Here is a 25,704-nt window from a genome sequence, read left to right on the forward strand (position 1 = left end):
AATTCAGAGCGCTCAGTGCTGTAATCTAACAGAACTAACGCAATAAACTCCAGTAACAGTAAGATAAAGTAATTTTATGCAAACCATAGACCTTTATCTACAAATAAAGTATAATAATGTGAACATTGATCTTGGAGAGTATCGTGTTACTCGTAACCGAAGGTGACGCGCTGTTTGAATGCTGAATGGAGAATGACTGAGGAGAGATGAGTTTTCATTAACTTTAACTTAACGACTTCAATATTATTTTTTACCTCACATTATGCTATCGAATGACTTTAGAAGTCTTGGAATATAGTGCACGAAAACTTTATGGTGCTTTACAATGTTTTGTATGCCTTTAGTGGGGCTTAACAATAACACAATAGTATGCACAATATCGGACGGACCTCACTGAGAAGCTGCAGCCGTGGCGGGAGGATTTTTGGTGTGGCGGCCCACCACGGCTGAATGAATGTAGCGGAAACACTGCGGCAAAATAGGCTACAGAATATTTCGTTCTGTAGGCCTGACAGGGGCAATTTGACAGCATTTTATGCATCAACAGTTATAATAGTAGGCTAATTAATTAGTAATTAACATATTATAAACAATCAACTTGTATTAAAAACAAATGCCTGCAGAGGGCGCCAACGACCTGGTGATGATTGTTACACTTTACAGTAGATCAAATCCTTGTTTGGTCAAACAACATACATCAAATGTCCCCTTAATCTTCAATATTGGGCCACTTCTTTATGATAGAAATTCTACAGCCACTGTAATTTATTGATCTAAAACATGTGGGCATAAAAAAAAAAAGCAAATTCAGAGCAAGGGACTTAAAGGGTGTCGAGCTTTCTTAGCGTTTTAAAAATAGCGATTTTGATGCTATCATAAAGTGCCCCTAGCACTCCCATTCAAAAGGCAAAAGTGTCAAAAATCTTAAAAGTGGCGTTTCCATTCGAATTAAGCATTTACACACAAGTTTGACTTGGGTAGATTAACAAAAATAGCCTAGGTTAAATTTTGGCGACAGATACCCTTTAAAAGGAATAGGCTAAAGGCGGGCGTACACGATGCGATTTTTGCTGTTTTTACGAGCTCGCAGATGATATTCTCACTCGGAACAAATCGAGTGGAAATCGGTGATGCTCGCGGCTCGCAGCGTGTGAGAGGAATTACGAGCCGAGCCCGTTACGAGCACCTCTCGACCTCCCGATCATTTTTAAACACGTTTAAAATATTCGGGGAGTCGCCCCGATTTTCACCAGCGTATAGGCTATCCCCTATTGCCAAATCATACACAACCACGTCACAGGCTAGATCGATGGGGCTATAGTGGCAGCAACCACACAGCGTGCGCATACACTGTCTCTCTCTCACACACACACACACACACACACACACACACACACACGTTTTTTTTATGTTGAACGGAATGGCTACTCTCATCTGCTTTTCAACAAATCATTTGCATGCACATTTCTGTCATTCACATTCTATCTGAAGCTATTGCCTGCAACATTGAAAGCTCCGGTCTCTGTGTTTAGCGCGAATGCTCACGTGATTGCCGCCGGCTCGGGATAAAATTTGTGCAGGACAGTCGTGCCATGTACCAGCTGCTTTGACGCGATTATCAGTTTAACTGACTCGTAATGTGTGCAATATCTCACGACCTCCCGAGTGTCCGAACTCGCACCGTGTACGCCCACCTTAATAGTAGTTAATTTGGGCTGTTTACACGAAAACGATCTGAAGAGAAAACGCAAAAGTGGCGTTGCGTTATCACTTTTTATTCTGCGTTTAGACGAGCGTTATGAAGGGGAAATCTGCGTGCATATGGTGAAGCAAATGTAGGAGCCATACATTAGGTTTGATTAGTCTGTGATATTTCTTCTTTCCTTCTATACTGTTGTGTATGCACATACACAACAGTATAGAAGGAAAGAAGAAACATACACGCTAATATATACTCACCACACCCCCTCACGGTGCCGTGGTGAGTATATATTAGCGTGTATGTTCACCTGTGGGACATGGCGGGTTGTATGGATCATGGCTGCAGGGTGAACATGGGGAGAAACTTTCTGTTGACCGTCACCAACGTCACCATCACCAACGTTAATTAACGCACTGTCTGAGGTACTGTATCTTTGCACGGTTTATGAAGTAAACAATCAACGTAAGTGCTTATGTTTTCTAAGCTTGTGAAAGAGAGCAATAAAGACATTCCATCATGTGCAATGATTAGCGTGACGCGTCTTCAGTGTAAACCCACATGTCTCAGCCTGCTGCGGCATTTGTTTGGTTTTTGAGATAATACACGCCGCAATAGCAAATGTGTGTGAAATTCGATGTAGTATGCACTCCAGACGGCAATGTGAAGCACTTAAAGTAAAAGAGACGCTAACACAGTTTTTCATGTTAAATACGGTAAAGCTGCTGCTTTAACCCTCGGTTCTCTTCGCGTGTCGCTCAAAAATGACAGAATTTTTTGTTTTGGTTTTTGTCAATAAAATTAATGCATTTTAGTTTGATAATGTTTTGTTATTTTCCTGTACTGGCGCATGCCTGTGACGTAAACGCGTACGCAACGCCTTCACGGTCTAGCAGACTTTTGCGTTTTTACCCTTTAGACAGGAACGCGATGGAGCGTTTTTAAGATTTCCACTCTGGAGGGTGGTTTCACTTTATTGCGTTTTTAAGCCTCAAAAACGCAGTAAAAACATCCAATAAAATATTTTTACGTTTTCACCCGCGAGCGATAAAAGTCCATAATATTTAATGCTATTAGTTAATTGCATTTAATAGAAACTTTAAATAAAACATTTGGCCTACAAATGGGTTTGTAAAAGCTTTTTTTGTGCATGCCTGTTTGTGTTGCATTTCCACTGTTTTGACCATTAGGGGTCACCACAGCGTGATCAGTGGTAACACCCCTAATTCAAGTTAAAGCTGCAGTCCGGCACTTTTTTGGGTTTAAAAATATCAAAAAAGACATTTAAAGACAATTTAAAAAAAAAACGTAACCAGGCAGTGTTCAAAACTATCTGCTTTGCCTTACCTCGATTCAAAACGGTAAGCTTGTAATAATAAATTTAATTCCAGTGGTACTGGTGGATTTCCGCGGGAATTTCGAGCATGTCTTTGCGTCATTACGTCACTTCTGTACACATAGAGAAGGAGTCCCCGGCTAGCATGTGTGGATGATGGAGGTGGAGATTTAGCTTAGCACTTGGTATGGCGGATCCCGAAAGTTTAAAGCGACAATCACCAGTGACAACTGGAGATTCACCAGTTGTAAAACCCAAAGACTTCGGACTTCAGAGTGGCTACAGAAAAAATATTTTTTTCACGTTTTGACGTGATATAAGCAATCGTTAGATTTAATCAGCATGATATAGCCTACTGCAATGCTTCCCCCCATCCCCCAAATTTGGTCAGAACAAAAGTGAATGTTTCTTACTTGTTCAGATGACATTTTCCGATGAAAATTCTAATGTTGACACTTTCAAAAAGTATACTCTGAGATTGCTGATGACAGTACAGTATCCACAGCGACGCGGCAGCGACATGTTCTCCTCAATACATTGTGTTCATCCGCGCTGTTTCATGCCGATTTACTACCCACGCACAGTTAATAATTCCGCGAATAACTGCAATTGCAGATTTCGAACAGAGATGGCGACAAAGACGAAAAACGACGGACTGCAGCTTTAATTAAATCATTTTTAAATAGACTGCATCTTATTTTGATTAGTCGTCGATTTAGAATAGAAGGAGAAATAAAAAACAAAACAGATTCTCAATTTATCCAGAATCGTGCAGCTCAAACATATAATACAGCCCATAAGACAAAACTCAAATGTTAGGCTAGTCATCCTGGTGATGAGGATACAGAACAAATAAGTATGTGGTGGACCAGATTGAAAAACAAACAAACAAATAAAAATAATAAAATAAATCCTGACCTATGCAGGTCTTTAAAGTACAACAAATGAAAGCCAAAGAGTTCTGACCTAATTTAGGACTTAAAATGATTCATTAGCAGCATGCCTTTATCCAGCTGGAGATTTGGGCCTTATTCAATGGCTCATGAATCATGAATCTCTAGGGTTTGAACCTAAACACTGTTTTAATTGGTTAATTCGACCGCGTACTCGAAACAAACGATGAATTTGTTTAGAAAAACTTACCAAATACGAGTTTCTCCCCATCGTATACATAGATGCCGACTGATTTTACAGCGCTTGTCGTCAACTGAGAACAAACGCGGACAACAATCAAGGCAAGGCCTTGAATGTTTTGACCAATCAAACACGACTAGGCCGATTAAGAGAGCGCGAAAATCCGCGTGTCACGTGACCAACGCGTGATTGGGCTAAGAACAGCTGCCATCAAATCCAAATGATAATATTATTCTTGGTAAAATGGGAAATTATTTTCACACAATAATAGGTTCACAAAAACACTTCCAAACTTTTACGTTTTTCATAAGGAATTCTTATCGTTAAAATTAATGAAGAAAAAAAAAGATTTAATCTTATCTTCTTTGATAGAGGATAGAGGAACTTGCTGCTTAAACTTAAAACTTTTTTTTTACAGTCTATGCTGAAAAAACCTAGTCTTTTATTTATTTATTTATTTATATTTACTTTAATGTTTTTTGTTGTATTTGAATTTCTTCATTTTACTTCTTTATTTATTTATATTTTCTTTATCTTGCTATGATGCTTGTCTGTTCTCTGAAGACATTTCATATTTTGTAGGCCATTTATATTGTTCAATAAAAGTTCTAATTCAAATGATAATTTTACAATAAGATCTAGTTTTTAAATACGAATTGTTATTATTAGTTTCGTTCGTATTAACTAATTAAATGCAAAAAATAAAAACACCATTACATTAAATAAAACTGTACAATAGCCACACTGTTATCGACAAATAATCAAAGAAATTAACTATATTCGTAGGAAATCTGTGACTTTAGTAAAATTATATTTTAGCAACAAAAAATAAATAAAAATGGTGAATGTGGTAATTTGCTATCAGTAGGATATTCTACTAAATACGTTAACGGACGTTTAGCCTTTGGGCTGAAGTTTTGCAGTCATTTTCAGAGGGTGGAGTTTGTTGTGGCTGCGCGCTGTCTATCAACCAGGAAGTCCTCAATAAGACATCACTTTCCAGATTCAAAGGAATGGCGTAAGTACAATCATATTCATCATTCATTTAATGCCATTTATGCGCTAATAAACTGTGTATACATATGCTAAAGCGATTCTGATGTGCTGTTGACCTGTTCATCCATGTCAGTTAATTTATGTCACGGTAGTTGTTGTTGTTGGCATGTTTCCAAGTACATGTGGTTCCTCTTTGTGTTGCAGTATGTGTTGTTATTAATGGATTTCAGTGACATTTAAAAATCGTTTCTGACATCAAATATGAACTTCCTTGCTTTCAATATAATGTTTGCTTAAAGCTGTGCAGAATTAATGGATAGGTTAAGTGGAGAAAATATTTGTGACAGCACGAATGCTTCCAGATGCATGCTGTCATCTGTGATGTGTTTCTGTGTAATAGCATATAATAGTACAGTATGTCCTTTCTGCTTTCTTCTAGCTTGGGCATCTTTCTGCCATGAATAAGAGGAAATATTGTGCACATAATGTTGTAAAACCCTCCAAGACTCCTAGGACAGATGGTAAAACACATGTACAGGATGAGGAGGTTGATGAGGAAGATGGACTCCAGCAAGATCACTCACTCTCTTCTTCGGTCAGTTTAATGATTTCCTGAATAGAACCTGATAGTGACAATGGTGTATTCATAATGAACATTACTGTGACAGTTCTGGTCCAAATAACATTTATCCAGATGTGTAAAGAGTACCTGAAAACCATTCTTGTGTAAAAGTACAGATACCTTACACATCGAAAATGATATTACATTACAAGTTGCAAGTCACCCGTTCCAATGCGACTTGAGTAAAAATCTCAGAGTATCTGATTTTAACAGTACTAAAGTATTTTACTCGTTCTGAACGTAGGCTCAAAGATGCACAATTTCTCAACACCCGAGAGACATGCCAGTGAAAAAACAAGAAACAGTTATTTTGTGTGGAGAGCAATCATATGTTTATTTTTCTAAAATCAATCAATTAATGATGCATCTATCCATGATAAAAGTGCTCCACACGGCTCCGGGGGGTTAACAAAGGCCTTCTGAGGCCCTGTTCACACGAGAACACTTGCGGGTGAAAATGTAAAAATATTTTATCAGATGTGCCTTTCGTTTAGATGTCGACGGCGTTTTTGGGGCTTAAAAACGCAAAAAGTTAAACCAGCCTCCAGAGTGGAAATCTTAAAATTGCTCCACCGTCGCGTTCCCGTCTAAAGGGTAAAAACGCAAAAGTCTGCTAGACAGTGAAGACATCCAATCTGCTCACGGTGGCTCTCATCGCGTTTACGTCACAGGCATGCGCCAGTACAGTAAAATAACAACAAATATGTCGGATTATTTCCATACGTCGGACCTTCAAGTTGCCCTAGCAGCATACGAAAGTCTTTTCAGCAGTTGTACGAAATATTCTCAGATAGTATTACTGATCAGAGTAGGCGCATTAAAGGATAATTCCGGTATTTAACACCTTGAGTCTATATTGTAGTTTGTTTTGGATGAACAAGAGTGGTGGACAACATTTTTTTGACAATGGTTCCTCTCTCGAGTTTTTGACTATAAAAGAATTGACCATGGACCCATTTAACATTGGAGTCAATGGGCATGTCCGAAAATGTCATTAAAACAGCCAATACTGTCGTTTACAAAACTGTTAAAGTCACCGAGTGGTTAGTGGTGTCCGTTGATGATTATAAACAATATATCGTCGCAATATATGATTCCAATCCGTTTATTTTGCTATAGTGGAACTATTTTTTCAGACACTTCACAACCGTGTAACTTCCGCTCAATATTTGAATCTGAAGCGTTAGCACACTCCCGACCACTTGATGGCGATAACCGATGTTTATGTCTCGCGGGACACTCACGGTCACAGTCGAGTTCAACTTCATATTGCACTGGTCAGTGGTCACGTCTTTCAATATTTTCAAGGTTTTGTTTGTTTATTTCGCTTACTCTCCCGGAGCACAGTTGCTCTGCTCGCTAGCCTTATGAGAAACGGAAGCGAGCAAAAAGACTACATCGACCAAATGTAAACAGCCCCCTTTCCGTTTCCGGTAGCGCATTTATATTAACGAGCACTCAGTCCTTCAACAGAATTCAATGGGATTTTACAAAATGACGAATAAAACACGACAGAAACTGTATTTCGCAACACTTTTTGTTTCCGGAACATCAACTAACATCACTAATCACTCGGTGAGTTGCACAGTTTTGAAAACTAATGTTAAAGGTTGTTTTAATGACATTTTCGGACATGCCCATTGACTCCAATGTTAAATGGGTCCATGGCCAATTCTTTTATAGTCAAAAACTCGAGAGAGGAACCATTGTCAAAAAAATGTTGTCCACCACTCTTGTTCATCCAAAACAAACTACAATATAGACTCAAGGTGTTAAATACCGGAATTATCCTTTAATTACCTCCATCAAATTGTTAATGCACCAATTCATGTTGTGTTTTGATTTCGCTCTACAAGGGAGAGAAGTAGAAGGAAGGTTGTACGCGGACTTGGTGTTGTTGTGTGGCAGTGCTTCACATTGCCACCTAGCCGTCTGGAGTGCATACTACATCGCATTTCACACACTTTTGCGTCACCATATGCACGCAGATTTCCCCCCCATCATAACGCTCGTCTAAACGCAGAATAAAAAGTGATAACGCAACGCCACTTTTGCGTTTTCTCTTCAGATCGTTTCCGTGTAAACATAGCCTGAAGCGAAGCAATGCGTTTGTTTATGTTAGAAAAATATTCATGTTTAATACGTTACAAAGGAAAATTCCAGCTTCCGGCCAAATGGCCATACTTGCGTTTAAAGCGCAACTTGTGACGTCGGAAGTAGCGTAGTATTCTCAGATAGTATTACTTGTCAAGTAAACTTAGGTTCCGACCACATTGATTTCCAAGCAAAATAAAGGAGAGGTTGATCATGTGAATTTGATAAGAAGGCGCGCAACACTATTTATAGGCAACATTTTCACACTAGAATGCTTGCTTTTTTTTTTGTGGGAATGCAAATTAGATTAGCACTTAACCATGAACACAAGAGCCACACAACACAAATGGCTTTTAATTGGTTTATTTAGTTAGCAAACATGTCACTATAATTGTTAAGTTCTTTCCGTCGATCAATTTCTTACTTTCACATTTTGAAGATTCCATGAGGTTAACTTATACCCTACTTGGTCAGTCTGCACAAATAACGATCAACATGTGTGTTTGCTTTGCGGCCCCTTTAAATAAAGTAAAAAAAAAGACCAAGCATTCGATCTACGTCAGAGCGTCCACGTATCTTTTCTAAGACGTTGTTGGCCGGGCGGCTATTTTGCCGCTCTCGTCGGCGGCGGTTTGAACGCACAGATTCTCATTTCTTATTTGTGCATCCTCGCTTCCTTTCCTTGTGTCTGAGGTCCATTCCCTTAGGATGCGAGGGAATGCTACACCTGTGTATCCTCGCTCATGACTCCTCAGGAAGCGTCCTCGCTCCTCGCCTCCTCACGGCGCAATTAGAGAATTGAGATGTCCTTCAAGAGTTTAGGTTTGATCGGTTTTCAGGTCACGGGCTGGAAGACGGAGGAGCGAGGAAGCAAGGAAGCACCACTTTGAGTATTGAGAAGCACCCATAGTACCTTCAATGCCCAGTAAATAGTGAAATCACTTCTTTTGTAGCAGAAATAAACTGCTGCAGAAGAAAATAGGTGATGTGCAAAATGTAAGGAGTCATTTCATTACTCATCACAGATGTATTGGAGTAAAGAATACATATCCTTATTCAAAAATGTAGACAAGTAGACTAGAGAATAAAAGTATTGTTGATGCTCAGTAAAACTACAAAGTAGCCAAAAAGATACTTAAGTACTGCAACTGATTACATTTAGGCCACTGCATTTATCTTGTGCTGTTCCAGAGTGCCGGAGACATCGGCGTGATAGAAAGTATCACTTTAAGGAACTTTATGAGCCACCCTTCGCTTGGACCTTTCAAATTTGGACCAAATGTCAACTTCATTGTTGGGAACAATGGAAGTAAGAATTTATTTAATTCAAATGTATATACCGGTAATATGAATTATTTAAATGTACATAGCAGTCAAACATTTGGAGACATTGGAAAGCATTTAAAATAAATAGAATTGTGCCCATATATGAGATTCCTTACAAAACTAAGTGGCTGTTATTGCAGCAGATTGTGAAGGAAATGCTTATTTCATAGTTTTGATGACTTGACTTTACTGTTGTCTTAAAATGTGCAAAATACTTTCAAAATGATGGGTGGATGTGTCCAGACTTTTTGACTGACAGTGTGTAAATAAGTGGTTCTCAACCCTTTTGACTCCCAAGTCCCCACTTTGTCCGAGACAATATTCAAAGGCCCTCCTATCTAAACTGATATGTACCTCTGTTTAATGTCTTGCATATTTATTTTAAGTGTTTTTTAGCATTTTAATCAAGATTGTTAATATAACTAAATTTAAATAATTGTAAGACTGGGTGCTGCCACCCTAGTTGAGAACCACTGGTATAAATGTCTCAAAAACATGAAAGTATTAACAATGTTGTTACTCAAAAATCACTCTTTCCTCAATGTATTTTGTGATGCTACTCTAAGCTGGGAAAAGTGCCATTCTGACAGCACTTATAGTGGGTCTTGGTGGAAAAGCAACTACAACCAATAGAGGAACATCTTTGAAGGGCTTTGTGAAATATGGAGAGAGGTTAGTATATTTTAGAAGGAAAGAAGCACTGATATATCTGTATATTATAAAATAATGTATTGATCCTTTTGTTTACAGTTCTGCAGACATTAAAGTGAAATTAAAAAACAGAGGAAACGACCCTTATAAAGGTGACATTTACGGAGACAGCATCTGCATTGAGCATCGGATCTCAAGTGATGGCTGCAGGACTTGTAAAATCAAGAGTAAAATTGGTAATAGCATGACTTCTGTCGACAGATATTATCAGAAACAGGGCTTCCTCTCTGTTCACACATATATTGAGATTTCCTCTACTCTTAGGGCATGTCATTTCCACAAAGAAGGAGGAGTTAACTGCTATACTGGATCATTTTGGCATCCAGGTACTTTTTGTACAAAAAATCAGCTCGCATTTAGTGCAATTTTATAAAAGATTTCATGTTCTTTTACCTATGAGTAAGTAATTATTTTTGGTGACATTTTGGCACAGGTCTACATCAGTCAATTTAGTAAAAAATCTAGTTGTTGTAATAATTTTGTTGTTTAAAGCAAAGCACACAAATCTGTAATGTCTTTATTTCTGTATTTCATATTACAGGTTGACAATCCTGTGTCAGTCCTTAATCAAGAAATGAGTAAACAGTTCCTGCATTCAAAAAGCGAAGCGGACAAGTACAAGGTGATTTATTTGTCATATATTTCATCAGTATTTAAAGCAGTGATATACGCCTAACTACTTTTCATCTTTTTTACATCTATTCAACATCTTTTTTCCCCCTGAAGTTTTTCATGAAAGCAACTCTTCTGGAGCAAATGAAAAGAGACTACATTCACATCAAGCAGACTAAAGCCTTGACACGTGACCAGGTGGAAAGACAAGAGGAAGTGAGGCTTTACGCATTATATGTTAATTCATTAGTCGTGTATCGCTCTTAGTGTTTTTCACACTTCTCCACCCACAATGCACCACTGTGCTAACATCACACATATGTCATATCTCTGTATTTTTAGTGTCTCAAAGATCTCAGGCAGTTGTTCTTGCAAAAGAAAGAAAGATATGAGCGGTTGTCGTCGCTCGACGATATGAGACAGACTCTAGAGGAGCTGAAAAAGAAGATGGCGTGGTGTTTGGTGCGTTATTTTAGTGTATTTTACTGAAGTGTGAAAAGTTCTCCGTTAGAATAGTCTCTGTTAAACAGTGTCTCTGTTTGTTGGTTATAGGTGAGGGAGAAGGAGAGACAAGTTGAACAGCTGAAGGAACAAATTGAAAAAGAAGAGTCTGATTGTAAAAATGAAGAAAAACTGCAGCTCTGTCAGGTTTGTGTGATTAGTTGTATTGATTTGGGTTTGTTTTATAGTTTTTAGTACCAGTTAAACATCATTGTGAAAGTGTTTTTAATTGATGATTGTTACATCTTGCATATATATATATATATACAAAAAAAATCTACTGACCCCAAACAGTAGTGTGTATACTGTGTGTGTGTGTGTGTGTGTGTGTATATATATATATATATATATATATACACACACAGTGCTTAGCATAAGTGAACACACCCATGCTAAAGTTGACTAAAAAGAGGAGTAAAAAAAATCATCTTTTGGAAATTGATCTTAATGCCTTAATTTAAAAAATAAAAAAGGACACCAATTTCCTTTGTGAATGAATAATGTATTAAATAAATAAATCAAATAAATAAATGTTCTTCCTTAAAATACAGGGTGCATAAGTCAGGACACCTATGTTAAATTCCAATAGAGTCAGGCAGATTTTTATTTTTAAAGGCCAGTTATTTCATGGATCCAGGATACTAAGCATCCTGATAAAGTTCCCTTGGCCTTTGGAATTAAAATAGCCGCACATCATCACACACCCTTCACCATACCTAGAGATTGTCATGGGGTACTTTCCATAAGATAGTCTCTCAATGCAAATCAAACCAGCTATTAGGCTAACTGAAATAAAACCATGCCAATCTCTAGGTATAGATTAATCTGATTAAATATTGCTCAACACATGTATGGACTGCTTTTATGCAGTTTGTTTGTCAGCTCAAGTCATTCGCTTTCTTCCTGAATGGAAAAGAGCAATGTGAACCATCTCATTTTGTGTTGAAAAAGAAGAAAGTCTTATGGGTTTGGAAAGATCTGATGTAGAGTAAATGATTATGGTTTTAGTTTCTGGGTGAAATATAACTTTAAGTTAGCTGCTTACTTTAAGCAGGGTCCTTGTTGATTTCTGTATGGTGAAGTGTTTGTGATGATGTGGGGCTATTTTAATTCCAAAGGCCAAGGTAATTATCAGGATGCTTAGTATCCTGGATCCATGGAATAACTGGCCTTCAAAAATAAAAATCTGCCTGCCTCTATGGGAATTTAACATAGGGGTGTCCTGACTTATGCCCCTAAAAATCTTACCAACCCCAAACAAAAGACTTTTTAAGTCGTTTTGCTTTTCAGAACAAAGTTTCCACTGCTGAGAAGAGATTGCAGGACATCCAGATGAAGCTTTGCACGCTTAGAGAAGAGCAGGAACAATTGGCAGAGGAGAGCCATAAAATGAAGGAGGAAATTAAAGTAAAAACAAAAGCACAGAAAAATCAGGAGGTGAGATGTCTTTGTTTTCTCTTTCTGTTTGTTATTGCTTCTTCCAATAAAGTCATAAATTGACATGCTCACATGTATATTTTAATATCTCAAGCTACATAATACCTGCCTTTTGTTTTGATGAAGACTTGCATCTCTCCACAGTTAGAATAAGCATTTAACATAACTGAGCAACTTTGCCTGTTTGTAGTATTTCTTATTCTTAAAAGAATATTTCACCCAAAAATTAAAATTCTTCCTTTTGGCATTGGTCTGTGGAACACAAACGATGTTTTGAAGAGTGTTTGGGCTTTTTTTTGCCCATGCGGTGAAAGCATAAAGTGACAAGGGGCTGTCAATAGTTCTACAACATCATCACACCATAGGCCCCTCCCACTGGCATTCGGTCGCTTAAAGGAACACGCCACCGTTTTTTGAAATGGGGGTTATTCACCGTCACCCCTACATTTAGATAGGTGGGCAAACGCATTTTTGTTTCAGTGCATGCATTGTCTTAGTCTGGCAGTGCCGCTGCTAGCTTAACTTAGCAAAATGAATGGAATCCTTTGTTGCCGGATAGCATGTCGTGAGTAAAAGTGATCCAAAAAAAAAAAAAAAAAACCTAATTACTTCTTGTGGCCTGCGTATTCACAACGAGTGTATGTCACAACAATGTTTTCTCTGGTTCATCTCAGTCAGTATGAATTAATTTTGATATATAAGTCGCACCTGACTATAAGTCGCAGGACGAGTCAAACAATGACTTTCAATTTCAAACAATTTCCTTGCTTTGGAAATTGTGAAAAAAAGTGTGACTTATAGTCTGGAAAATACAGTATATGGTTTTAATTTCTGGGTGTAATATATCTTTAAGTTAGCTGCTTGCTTTTAGCAGGGTCCTTGTTGATTTCTGAAGAGTTTGTATAGGTTTTTTAGATTGCCAGTTTTTCAGGTGGTTTACTTCCGCGCTGAGAATAAATTGAAACAATTAGAAAAGGAGCAATGCCTTCTTCAGGAGAGAATTCACAAAATAAGTCATGGGTGAGTCCATTTGTTGAGGGAACACCTCTAATTTTAGGCTTTCTGTTTTTCTAATTTTATGACAGTAGGTTTCATGTCATACTGTATGTTCTTTTCTTAGGGCGTTTTCACACCTATCTTATTTGAAGAGTTTGGTCAATAGTACATTTTTTGCGTTTTAATGTTAAATTCATCAATCTGGTGCACTTTGAGAGTTCAAAATTAAAAGCTCCAACCCATATTCAGTGTGCAAATTAAACAAAGAAAAATTCAAACCTCTTTTAGTTACAGTGTCTGTCTACATTACACTACTACATAAAAATAGTTATAATATTAACCCCATGACAGTAATAGCCATAAATTGTAAAACAAATGCACTGAAAAATAAAGGACGGTAATTAAAGCGGTAATGTTTGCACTCAGGTTTTATTACGCATTTAGGAGAGTATTGCAAGAAGCTGCTTACATTAACCTTACTTCCAAAAAATTAGCGCCAAGCACCGCCCACTGCCTGTTGATTGGCATTTGTGAAATTTCCTCTATTATTATGAAAAAAATCTTTGGGAAAATCTTGCTTTGGAAATACATGATTCGTCAGATAGGCTTCATTCGTAAATTCAGCATATTACGGTATTATGAAAAACTGCTTTTTGAAAAAGCACAGTTTATTATGATTTTTTATTGATTTTATATATATATATAGATATTTATTTAAACAACAGTAATAGTGTGTGAAAGAGGATATTGTGAAATATATTAAATAATAAATGTTTTTTTTCATGGAATTTTACAAAATAAATAGATACATTTATTTATTTAATTAATTAATAATTCAATTGTCATTTTATTGAATTCTTTATTTATTTAATTATTTCATTTTGAGTAATTTGGTCCTCCATAACACGTGACATGGTACACTTTTAAATGTTGCCCTGTGAAAAGCGAATCGAACCAAGAAGAAAATGCTACATTGTAACAAATTAAGTCCCTGTTTCGGGAACAAAGCAAGCGATCTGCAGGTCTGAAAACGCCCTTAGTTGTCATTTGTTCTACAGTATCTACAGGATTCAAATGAACATGTAGTTAAAGTAATCAACTAATTTGACAATGCTGTCAATGTCACGTTTTTAGCAGTGGCAGAAGAAGTCATGAGACTGAGCACGCACAGCATCTAAAAAAAATATCTGCCTTCAAAAAACAACTGGAAAAGCTTGAGACAGAGTCCAGCGCTCTGAATCAAGAGATTAAGGACAAACAACAAGCTCTGTTTAAAGGAAGAGAGGAATATGATAAACTGAGGTAAAGTCTGGCAACTTTATTATTTATGGGGCTTGTGCCTTTAATTGACTGGACAGTGAGGAGGAAGACAGGAATGTGGTGGGACACAAGGCAAATTCAAACCTGCTTTGCCATAAACACAATGGCGTTAATGCGTTACGTGAACCGCTGCAGTACAGCTTCCACAAAGTCTTAAAATGTACCTAAAATGTTTTTAAAAAAAAGTCACTATCTTTTGTGATTTAAACAATATTTTATATTGTAAAAACATTCCAAGTTGCAAAAACATCTTCTGTACTTCCAGAAGAAGTAACGATAAGAGTAAAATGTAGTGAAGTCTGTCAAATTATGATTTTTTTGCATTTGTGTGAAAATATGTGACCCTTTTAAAGACTTTTGCCCTAGTGAAAAAAGAATTACCAAAAAGTATTTGAAATACATTTATATTCTGCTAAGTATACTACAAAAACATTACCATATGTATGTACTTAATATAAATGCCCTACAATTGTACTTTTGGTATACTAAATTGAAATACTTAAAGTCTGCTATTTTGCACTTTAGTTATCCAGAAATAGTGCTGCAGGCCAACTAAAGATATACTTAAGTATATTTTATTGCGCTAAAATGAAACTATTGCAAATATACTTTAGGTAAATGTTAAATATCTTGCATTTAAAGAGTGATATTATACAGAGATCATACTATCCTTTCTAATAGTGATATTAAAACCCATTTTAGGCTTAATATGCTTTGTGCAATAAAGAGGTCCTCCAAATAAAGTTTGATTATAATATTTATATCGGAAAGTTTTAAGCAATATGTTAATGTATTTGTAGTATACTTAGTATGAAATAAATGGATTTTAAATACATTTTGGTATAAGTTTTTTTTTCACTGGGGTGATCCTTATTTTTTGCAGTATTTTGATATATTACAGTATTGGAGTTTTTCTTATTTTTCAGCATGGAGGAAAAAAACATCCAGGTCTCTCTGGAGTTCAAACTGAAGAGAAAAAAGCAGCTAATGGCCAGCAGATCCAACAGACTGAAACGGTTTGGTGATCACATGCCAGAATTGTTGGAGTTAATCGACAAAGCCTTCGCTCAGGGGCGATTCATCAAGAAACCCGTGGGACCAATAGGTGAGAGGCACGCCGAATCTTCTGATTATTCACTGAAATCTTAAACACAAAACAAGTCATTATTCACCTTTGTTGTTGAATTTACCATTAATAAAATGTTTTTTTCTTCTTCTTCGCTAGGTGCATGCATCAGCCTAAAGGATCCCAGTTTAGCCGTGGCTGTGGAGAGTTGCTTAATAGGTTTCATCAAAACCTTTTGCTGTGACAACTACAGGGACGAAAAAGTCCTGCAAGGACTGATGTCAACATATTTCCCAAAAGGCAGTAGGCCTCAGATAATCGTGTGCCCATTCACAGACCGCGTTTATAACGTTCAAGGCCGGTAAGAAATATTTGTGTCCAGAAATGGGAGTTTCTGGAGACCGAGGTCTTATGTATGTACGGTAATTATGACGTTTCTATGTTTTGTTGTCAGTGGAGTCCATCATCCTGAGTTTCCATCAGTGCTGGACTGCCTCAATGTCGAGAACCCAGTGATAATAAACTGCCTCATTGATATGAGAAGCATTGAGTGCGTTCTGATTATCAAAGTAAGTCGACTTCAAATGTTTTTATGCTAAACCATTCTTTTTTGTTTCATTGCAGATTTATAATAATAAAAATAAAATAAAAATATATATACTGTATCTTATGCTCACCAAGGCTGCATTTATTTAATCAAATATACAGTAAAAACATTTCTATCATGACTACTCTATCAAAGGCGGAGGGTTTTAGACGAACTCTGAAAGCACGCTGCAAACTGCTGTAGTGAATGATAACCTGCCATTTTAAATGTTGAGCATGTACAGTAAGCTCATTGGCTGTAGATGCGACATGAACCAATCAGCTTGTGCCAATTAGTTAATGTTCCAAATACCATCTGCTTGCTTTAGTTTCGTGACAGAATTATGTATTAATATTGTGAAATGTTGTTACAATGTAAAGTAATTGTTTTCTATTTTAATACATTTAAAAATGTAAGTTATTCCTGTGCTGACAAAGCTGAATTTTCAGCACCATTACTCCAGTCTTCAGTGTCACATGATCTGTCATAAATCATTCTAATATGCTGATTTTGTGCTCAATTATTATTGATAATATTGATATTCAAATTGTAGTTATATTTCACAGTATTACTGTTTTTACTGTATTTTCCTTCAGATAAATGCAGCCTTGGTGAATGTCCTGTAAGAGACTTCTTTTAAAAATAATCAAACTTTTGACTGCATGTGTGTGTGTGTGTGTGTGTGTGTGTATTATATATTTTGTCTTATTTATTTATTTTTATAAAATGTTATTGTTTGTTTTTTGTTACTTGATTTGAGACCCTGTTTTTTCTAAAAAAAAAATTAAAAAAAAAGGACCATGCTCGTGCAAGGAAAATAATGCAGGGTTCGACACCGCCGAGGAATTGCCGTGAAGCCTTCACTGCAGGCGGTGATCATGTGTACTACAATCGGTCTTACACCCCTGACAAAGAAGTACTGGTCAAATATCTTGGTGGTGACCCAGAAGCAGAAATACGGCAAGTGCAATCTTCATAAATATAATAATCTTTCATCAAGTCGTTTGACTCTAATGCCTGGTTCAGATTACAATAATTTTTTGTCTGTTACGATAGTCACTGTGTCAGATTACGCGATTTTGACTCCTAAAATCTTGTCGTGTCGTGGACAAGAAACATGTCAGACTACACGTTGCTTTCCGACCAGTCATCTCGGGCCGTCTCACACGCACACATATACACACACACACACACACACACACACACACACACACTCTCACTCACTTACACACACACACTTTCTCTCTCTCACTCACTCACTCGCGCACACACACACACTCAGTCTCGCTCACTCACTCACTCACTCACTCACTCACTCACTCACTCACTCACTCACTCGCGCACACACTCACTCACTCTCACTCACTCACACACACACACACACTCACTCAGTCACTCGCGCAAACACACACTCACTCCCGCTCACTCACTCACGCAACTACACACACTCACTCACTCACTCGCGCACACACTCACTCACTCTCGCTCACTCACTCACTCACACACACACACACACACTCACTCAGTCACTCGCGCACACACTCACTCCCGCTCACTCACGCACACACACACACACACACACACTCTCACTCGCGCACGCACTCACTCTCGCTCACTCACGCACGCACACACACTCACTCACTCGCGCACACACTCACTCCCGCTCACTCACTCGCACACACACTCACTCCCGCTCACTTACTCGCGCACACACTCACTCTCGCTCACTCACTTACACACACACACACACACACACACACTCACTCAGTCACTCGCGCACACACTCACTCCCGCTCACTCACTCGCGCACACACACACACTCAGTCTCGCTCACTCACTCACTCACTCACTCACTCGCGCACACACTCACTCACTCTCACTCACTCACACACACACACACACTCACTCAGTCACTCGCGCAAACACACACTCACTCCCGCTCACTCACTCACGCAACTACACACACTCACTCACTCACTCGCGCACACACTCACTCACTCTCGCTCACTCACTCACTCACACACACACACACACACTCTCACTCGCGCACGCACTCACTCTCGCTCACTCACGCACGCACACACACTCACTCACTCGCGCACACACTCACTCCCGCTCACTCACTCGCACACACACTCACTCCCGCTCACTTACTCGCGCACACACTCACTCTCGCTCACTCACTTACACACACACACACACACACACACACACTCACTCAGTCACTCGCGCACACACTCACTCCCGCTCACTCACTCACGCACATACACACACTCACTCACTCACTCACTCGCGCACACACTCACTCACTCTCGCTCACTCACACACACACACACTGACACACTCACTCAGTCACTCGCGCACACACACACTCACTCCCGCTCACTCACGCACACACACACACACACACTCTCACTCGCGCACGCACTCACTCTCGCTCACTCACGCACGCACACACACTCACTCACTCGCGCACACACACACTCACTCCCGCTCACTCACTCGCGCATACACAAACACTCACTCATTCACTCACTCTTGACGGAACCCGTCGTGAAAGACCGGATTTTTTTTTTTGTCATGATGTCGTGAAGCATCGCAGAAGTAGGTTGTCGCTCAATATGACACACTATACGAGATGAAACGATCGAATCTTGCATCCCGACGCCCGTTGTCGTTTACGAATCCACACGACACCCTACGTCGAACGGATCGTGCCAAAATCGGGCTAAAAACGTGTAATCCGAACCAGGCAAAATTGTACCTGTTTTATGCTAAATAACTTGCAATAAACCTTTTTTTTTTTGCGCATGGCACAATGATGATAGTTCATGCAAACTTTTATGGGGTTTGAAGCTGCATTTTTTTGTTTTTTTTGTTTACTTGCTCAAATCTGTAAGGCATGATCTAAGAAAAATGATGCTTGAATATATTTGTTCTTCTCTATTGATTCACAGTCTAGTGGAGTCAGAGCTGGAGAACAATCAGGCTCAGCTTTTACGGTTCCAGCTTCACTTGAGCTCTGTGAAGGAGGACATTCAGTTCATGGAGGAGAAGTTGCGTAGTGTCATCAGGGCCTGCAAAACAAATCAGGTACTGAACTGCACAGGCTACACCATTATGCCATCCAAATTCACTTCTGTGGTTATTTCATGTCCACACATACCTACATAATTGATGCTGGCTTTAATTTAAACTTTATTTTTCCATTTTTAGCAATGCATAAATGAGGTTAAAGTTTCTATAACAGAACTTGAGAACATTGAAGAGGCACAGGCTGAGGACATCAGTTCCCTGGTGAGATGTCTATGAATATTTTCCAGGCTAAAAAAAAAATCCTTTTTATCATTTTATGACACAGAATAATATGTGATTTGTCAAATGTACAGGAAGAAGATGCACAAGAGAATGAGCAGAAGATCGAATCAGAGAGGAAAAATGTGAAAGAGGCTCGAGACGAATCAAAGAATCATGAGAAAGGACTCATGAATATTAATCAGAAATATAAAGATGTAAAAAATAAAATGGAGCAACTGTCAGATGAGACAGAACAGCTGAAGGTGAGAGACAGCATTGGGTGATCGGTGTGCATCGCAACACTTAACTTAAATATTGTAATTAAAGACTTGGTTGAAGAATTGATTTTGATGTGAACCATCACTATTGGTGGTATCACTTAAAATATTACCGCTGGGTTCTTACAGTCATGAAAAACTCTTTTGATTTGAATTATTTCTGACTCTTGCATTAAAACCCCCAAGTGTCTTGTGCTAAAAATAAAAAATTAAGTGATTAATGAAAGATGTATTTTTCTTGAATAGGAGGAGCAAGTGAAGGCAGAGACTGTGTGCAGTAAACTCGATCAAACCATGAAGGTCTTGGAGAAGAAACTCGAGGATCATCAGGCCAATATTCAGGCCATGAGAGACGAGCTGTCACTCAGAGAGGAAGAAACACAGGTATTCACTCCTTTTTTTCCTGCCATATAATATAATACTTCCATAAGAAAATGTAGATATTGTTCATCCAAACAGCAGTACAGTGACATATTGGACTAATTGTCTGGAAATTGTTTGTTGTGTAGGACTGTGAAGCCAAAGCCAAAGAGATCAGTCCTGTGCGACAGCAGGTAGATCAGAGTGCCAGAAGTATTGATGTTGAGATCACACGCCTGCGACAGAAAATCACTACGCAAGAGAGCAGCCACGGTGACAAGGAACAAGTTATCCGGTATGCAAGGCAGCGGTTAATAGGATGTTCCAGCTTCAATATATATTAAAGGGGACCTATTATGCCCTTTTTCAAAGTCTTGATTTTTTGTTTTTGGGGTCTACTAGAATAAGTTTTCATGATTAAATGTTCAAAAAACACATTCATTTTCACATATTTTACATCATTGCAGAACCTCAGGGGTGGGTTTCCCGTACAGCAACGTAACTCTCTGCTTAACTACCGTAGTACGATGCATCATTGAAGAAATCAACTAGCTAGTCACGACTGATTCCCGAAACCATATTGTCGCAAAGTGGCCGTTTAAAGGAACACGCCACTGTGTTTTGAAATAGGGGTTATTCATCGTCTCCCCTACAAAGGATTCCATTCATTATGCTAAGCTAAGCTAAGCTAGCGACAGCTAAGACAATGCACTGAGACAAAAATGCGTTTGCCCTCCTATCTAAATGTAGGGAAGAAGGTGAATAATAACCCTTATTTCAAATACCGCTGGCGTGTTCCTTTAACCACGTTGGTTAATGATGTCACGCACGTGGTGGAGTTATTACCAGTTGTTTTAATGAATCTGTTTGAGATCGCACTAACGTATGATGTTTTGCTAAAAATTACGGACATGGCATCTGATGACTATTTAAATAATTTCTCTGTTATTTTGCTTTATTTCTTGATTCAATCATAGGCTCTTAAGTAGTAGAGCACGATCGCACATGCGCACTTCAAAAATGACGCTTTAAATCTCTTGACAAACTAAAAGACGTGAATGACATTTGTATGTATTCTAAATAAAAGATAGAGATTGTACTGAATGTCAGCTTGCTTATTTTGCTCAAGATAAGTATTTGAGTCCACATGTCATGCAAACAAGAAACTCTGCTTCTAACCACAGGTCGAGAGCTGTTGTTCCAAACACACAACTTTGCGATGCTGTTTGCGAATGTTCGTTGGAACGATGGTTTCAGGAAATACGACTCGTTGAACTTGCGACCATAGTTGGCTAACGACGCTTTTTGGGAACGCACCCCTGTTTAATTCCAGTCTTTATGAAGCCCCTCCTTCTGAAAAGCAGAATGTGCTCTGATTGGTCAGCTAGAGCAGTGTGTTGTGATTGGTTAAATTGCATATGCCTTTACAAGGAATTATTATAATGAGGAATATTGTGACGTGTTCGTTCCTGGAAGAAAACTCAAGACTGCAATGGAGTCGACTTCAGAAACTGATATAAACTGATATAGAGAATAACTCTCTTTGGAGTGACTTTGTGCTTTGGAACTTTGCAGACCTTTTTCATGCTCAACTAAAGAAAGTTGAAAATGTAAAAAATCACAATAGGCCCTCTTTAAGACATTTTCGTCCCATTTCCAGTTTAAAACTGTGGTTATGTTAACATACTTAAAATGGAAATAAATCATGTCAGCGTTTAAAAGAATATACTGTATGTGAAGCCTGTATTTTTTTTTATTTCAATTGATTTAACTTTTTTTTTTTTTATCAAATCTGTGTATAGATAAATTATTGACAAATATCTTTTTTTCAGAGAGTACGCAGAAGCTCACAGTAATTACAAAAGCAAATCCAGCCAGCTGAGGGATCTCAGGAAGTTTATTGATCGTCTCGACAACATCATGATTGACCGTCAGGACCGATACAAATCACTGCGACGGTAAGCGACTTACTTAGGCTCCAACTGTGACTTAACAGTGTTATGTTTGGACTTCTGTCCTTTATGTTTGCAGGTTTGAACAGTAGTTTGTATCTGTTTGAATTGTGTGTTGTTTTGTCAGGTCTCTCTCTGTGAGGTGCAAGCTGTACTTCAACAACTTCATGATGCAGCTGCACTGCTGTGGCTCGATGATATTTGACCACGTCACTGAAACCCTGTCCATTTCAGTAAGTTACATTTTCCCATCTTACTTGTTTTTCTCAAATGCTTGAATGTTTTAATTGAATCTTTCTCAACTAATAGGATGAATCTCGTGAAAATGTGTCAATGGTCATGTTGTTTTTTTTGCTCTAAAGTCGGAAGTAAAAAGAGTTGAGATGTTAAGATGTTTACCATGTTTACCAGAATTAAGATGTTTACCATTGTAACATTATTTCCATGGATATTAAGTACATTTTCCCCTAAATTCTTGATACTACTGTATAGTGTAATGCATCCAGATGTTTTACTTCTGAGTTTTTCCATATATTCTATATGTGACCCTGGACCACAATTTTTTTTTACATAAGCTTTCCATTGATGTATGGTTTGCTATGATACGACTATATTTGGCTGAGATACAACTATTTGAAAATCTGGAATCTGAGGGTGCAAAAAAATCTAAACATTGAGAAAGTCAGCTTTAAAGTTGTTCATTTGTTTTCGCGATTTTGCTGCATTCACTCTAATGATTTTTGGCATAAAAATAAAAGAAAAATCTATAATTTTGACCCATACAATGTATTGTTGGCTATTGCCACCAATATACCCGTGCGACTTGTGACTGGTTTTGTGATCCAGGGTTTTTCTGATTTTTCTGGAAATATTTTATTTTGTGATTTTATCAATTAAAATCAGCATAAATTAAATGGAGTACAACAAATACTAAAATGATGAGTAAATAAATACTTGACATTATTTTCACAATACTGTAGAGAATGCTATTTCTGCATCACAGAGATACATTAAATGTGTTGACATTCAAGAAGTCTCGTATGCTTATCAAGGCTGCATTTATTGATTAAAATACAGAGATATTATGAAATATCTTTGCATTTTAAACTGTCTTCTATTGTAATATATTAATGTAAATTATTCCTGTGATGCAAAGCAGAATTTTCAGCATCATTACTCCAGTCTTCAGTGTCACATGATCCATCCTAATATGCTGATTTGCTGCTCAATAAATATGTATTATTATCAATGTTGAAAACTGTTGTGCTGCTTCATGTTTTTATAGAAAACTGTAATGCATTTTTCTTTTTCAGGATTCTTTGAATAATAGAAAGACAGAATTTATTTTAAAAAAAAATTATTGTTTGTAACATTATTGCCTTTACTGTCTTTGATCATTTTAATGCATCTTTGCTCTTTCTTTAAAAAAATGATCTTGCTGACCTCAAACTGGTGTGTAATGGTAGTAACCTAACCCTAACCCTGAATGGTAGTATCTGGGTTCTTTGTCATGTTTGTTAAATTGGTTTTGCCCAGGTGAAACCCCCAGGTCAGGAAAAAAACAACGTCAGTGACATGCGTTCCCTCTCGGGAGGAGAGCGCTCTTTCTCCACTGTCTGTTTCATTCTGGCACTCTGGGAAATTACTGAGTCACCCTTCCGCTGCCTAGACGAATTTGATGTATATATGGTACGTGCCTATATAATGACTTAGAGGACATGTGTCATGTGTTTAACATTAGTATTTCATAAATAAAGGAAGGTTTAATAAAGCTCTTTTGTGTTTTCAAGGATATGCACAACCGCAGCATTTCAATGAACATGCTTGTGGCGCTTTCAGAACGTCAACATCTGCGGCAGTTCATCTTCATCACCCCTCAGTCCACCAGGTAGAAAAATCTAAGTTTTAATGAAGTCCTCAGACTGTTACAAGGTTAATCTCACTGAAACGTCTCTGATTGATATCTCACCCCAAAATCAAAACAAAGAATTAAGATATGTATATTAAGATTTTTCATTAACAAAAATGTTCTCTAGCCGCATTTAAAAAGAGTAAACAGCATAAATAAAGTGTTTTCTGCTTTAAAAAAAATAATCATTTAAATAATTCTAAGGCCTAAGGCATACGTAAAAAATGGGCAAGGCCTGGTTGAGTTAGTTAGTTAGTTAGTAGTGTGTTGAAACTCATGGCTGTGGTAAGGGGGGTGACATTTCCAAAACACGCTTTAAGTGGTTGACCAATTACAACACACTGGTCCAACCGACCAATCAGAGCACATTGCGCTTTTCCGAAGGAGGGGCATCATAGAAACTTGAAATAAACAGGGCTGCGTTTCACAAAAGAATCGTGGGCTAAGTTGATTGTTGAAAGAAACCATTGGTGGCAATGGTTTTACAATCTTTGGGGAAAACACACTTTAGTGTTACTGACAGACTGAGGAGTGAGGTGCTGCAACAATGTCAAATATGTGAAAAATAAAGTGTTTTTTGAACATTCATGCATTAAAAACCTATTATAGTAGACCCCAAAGACCACAATCTTTGCCTAAAGCAGGTTTCTTGACTACTTGCTGAACTAGTGCTTGCTTAAATCATTTGCAGACTTTAATTAATCAAATGCGCAATTGTAAACTGAGTAAATAACAAGCCAAATGCGTATTATTCCTGTAATGAGAACATTTTCTTTGAAATGCCGATTCTCGCCCAGGGTCTCGTTTGTTAAGATGCTCATAATGTGTTGCATTCAAAGTCATTTTGAGATCCAAAACACTGCCTGTCCTGGCAGCACTGAACTCTAAAGTTGATATAATATTATTATATTATATATAAAAACTTATTATATATAAATATTCATGTTTTTTTGCATTATCTTTCAGCCATCTGCCTAAAAGTGCCAATATTACAATCCACCAGCTTCAGGATCCAGAGAAAGTAGCAGAGGAGGAGTGAGATGTGCGATAGGCATGGACATTGCCTGGAGAGACTGTACTTAAAGTTTGCTAAGTTTATATGCAGTGCCTGTACAGTTTGTTATGCGTTTGCTTTTATTTATTTTTAAAGAACATTTTATGGTTCTGGTTCCTTTGCAAAGGACATTTTAAAATTGCAAAGCGTTTTAATATGTGTGATTGTGAACAGTCGGTTCAGTCGTCTTGCTTCCTTCAGAGCATTTCGTGTTCATCTGGTCCTTTGGGAAAAGAAAAAAGCAGGTTCAGTTTTTGTTAGCACCTGTTCATGACGGTTCGAGTATGTTTACAGCTAGTATTTGTCAGTTTAAACCAGCATCCTCTGTAATGAACCACAATGCTTTCCCTAGTTATTTCATTTGTGGTCACACACGACTAAGCACCTGCATTCTGAAAACAACCCATAGATAGTTTAT

General features: G+C 37.9%; 2 protein-coding genes across 2 annotated transcripts in view; one reads left to right on the forward strand and one right to left on the reverse strand.

Moving 5' to 3' along the window:
- The window catches only part of tdrd6b (tudor domain containing 6b), a 46,316-nt gene extending 42,013 nt beyond the window's left edge, over window positions 1–4,303 (reverse strand). The window contains exon 1 of the mRNA XM_079631927.1: window positions 4,179–4,303. The gene's annotated coding sequence lies outside the window, so the exon portion shown is untranslated. The remainder of the gene's footprint in view (window positions 1–4,178) is intronic.
- A 772-nt stretch (window positions 4,304–5,075) lies between these two features.
- On the forward strand, window positions 5,076–25,686 carry smc6 (structural maintenance of chromosomes 6). The gene is made up of 27 exons (XM_079631928.1): window positions 5,076–5,187; window positions 5,605–5,760; window positions 9,073–9,190; window positions 9,774–9,879; window positions 9,958–10,094; window positions 10,183–10,244; window positions 10,460–10,540; window positions 10,645–10,746; window positions 10,873–10,992; window positions 11,083–11,178; window positions 12,322–12,468; window positions 13,400–13,488; window positions 14,599–14,766; window positions 15,711–15,889; window positions 16,010–16,211; window positions 16,305–16,419; window positions 17,233–17,396; window positions 19,394–19,529; window positions 19,653–19,733; window positions 19,826–19,996; window positions 20,258–20,395; window positions 20,521–20,666; window positions 22,204–22,329; window positions 22,451–22,556; window positions 23,860–24,012; window positions 24,114–24,211; window positions 25,199–25,686. Exons 2-27 carry the CDS (start codon window positions 5,623–5,625, stop codon window positions 25,269–25,271), a joined length of 3,252 nt encoding a protein of 1,083 aa, XP_079488054.1. The 5' UTR covers window positions 5,076–5,187; window positions 5,605–5,622; the 3' UTR covers window positions 25,272–25,686.
- The last annotated feature ends 18 nt before the right edge of the window (window positions 25,687–25,704 follow it).

Source organism: Phoxinus phoxinus (genome assembly GCF_949152265.1).
Source record: "Phoxinus phoxinus genome assembly, chromosome: 13".
In the NCBI taxonomy this organism is placed as follows: Eukaryota; Metazoa; Chordata; class Actinopteri; order Cypriniformes; family Leuciscidae; genus Phoxinus; species Phoxinus phoxinus.

What these genes read in the sequence shown, in the direction of transcription:
- smc6 (XM_079631928.1), top strand. Translation starts at nt 5,623, where the DNA reads ATGAATAAGAGGAAATATTGTGCACATAATGTTGTAAAACCCTCCAAG. An exon ending in AAGCACAGAAAAATCAGGAG is followed by an intron (nt 12,469 to 13,399) that starts GTGAGATGTCTT and finishes CCAGTTTTTCAG; the next exon opens with GTGGTTTACTTCCGCGCTGA. An exon ending in AGTGCGTTCTGATTATCAAA is followed by an intron (nt 16,420 to 17,232) that starts GTAAGTCGACTT and finishes TTAAAAAAAAAG; the next exon opens with GACCATGCTCGTGCAAGGAA.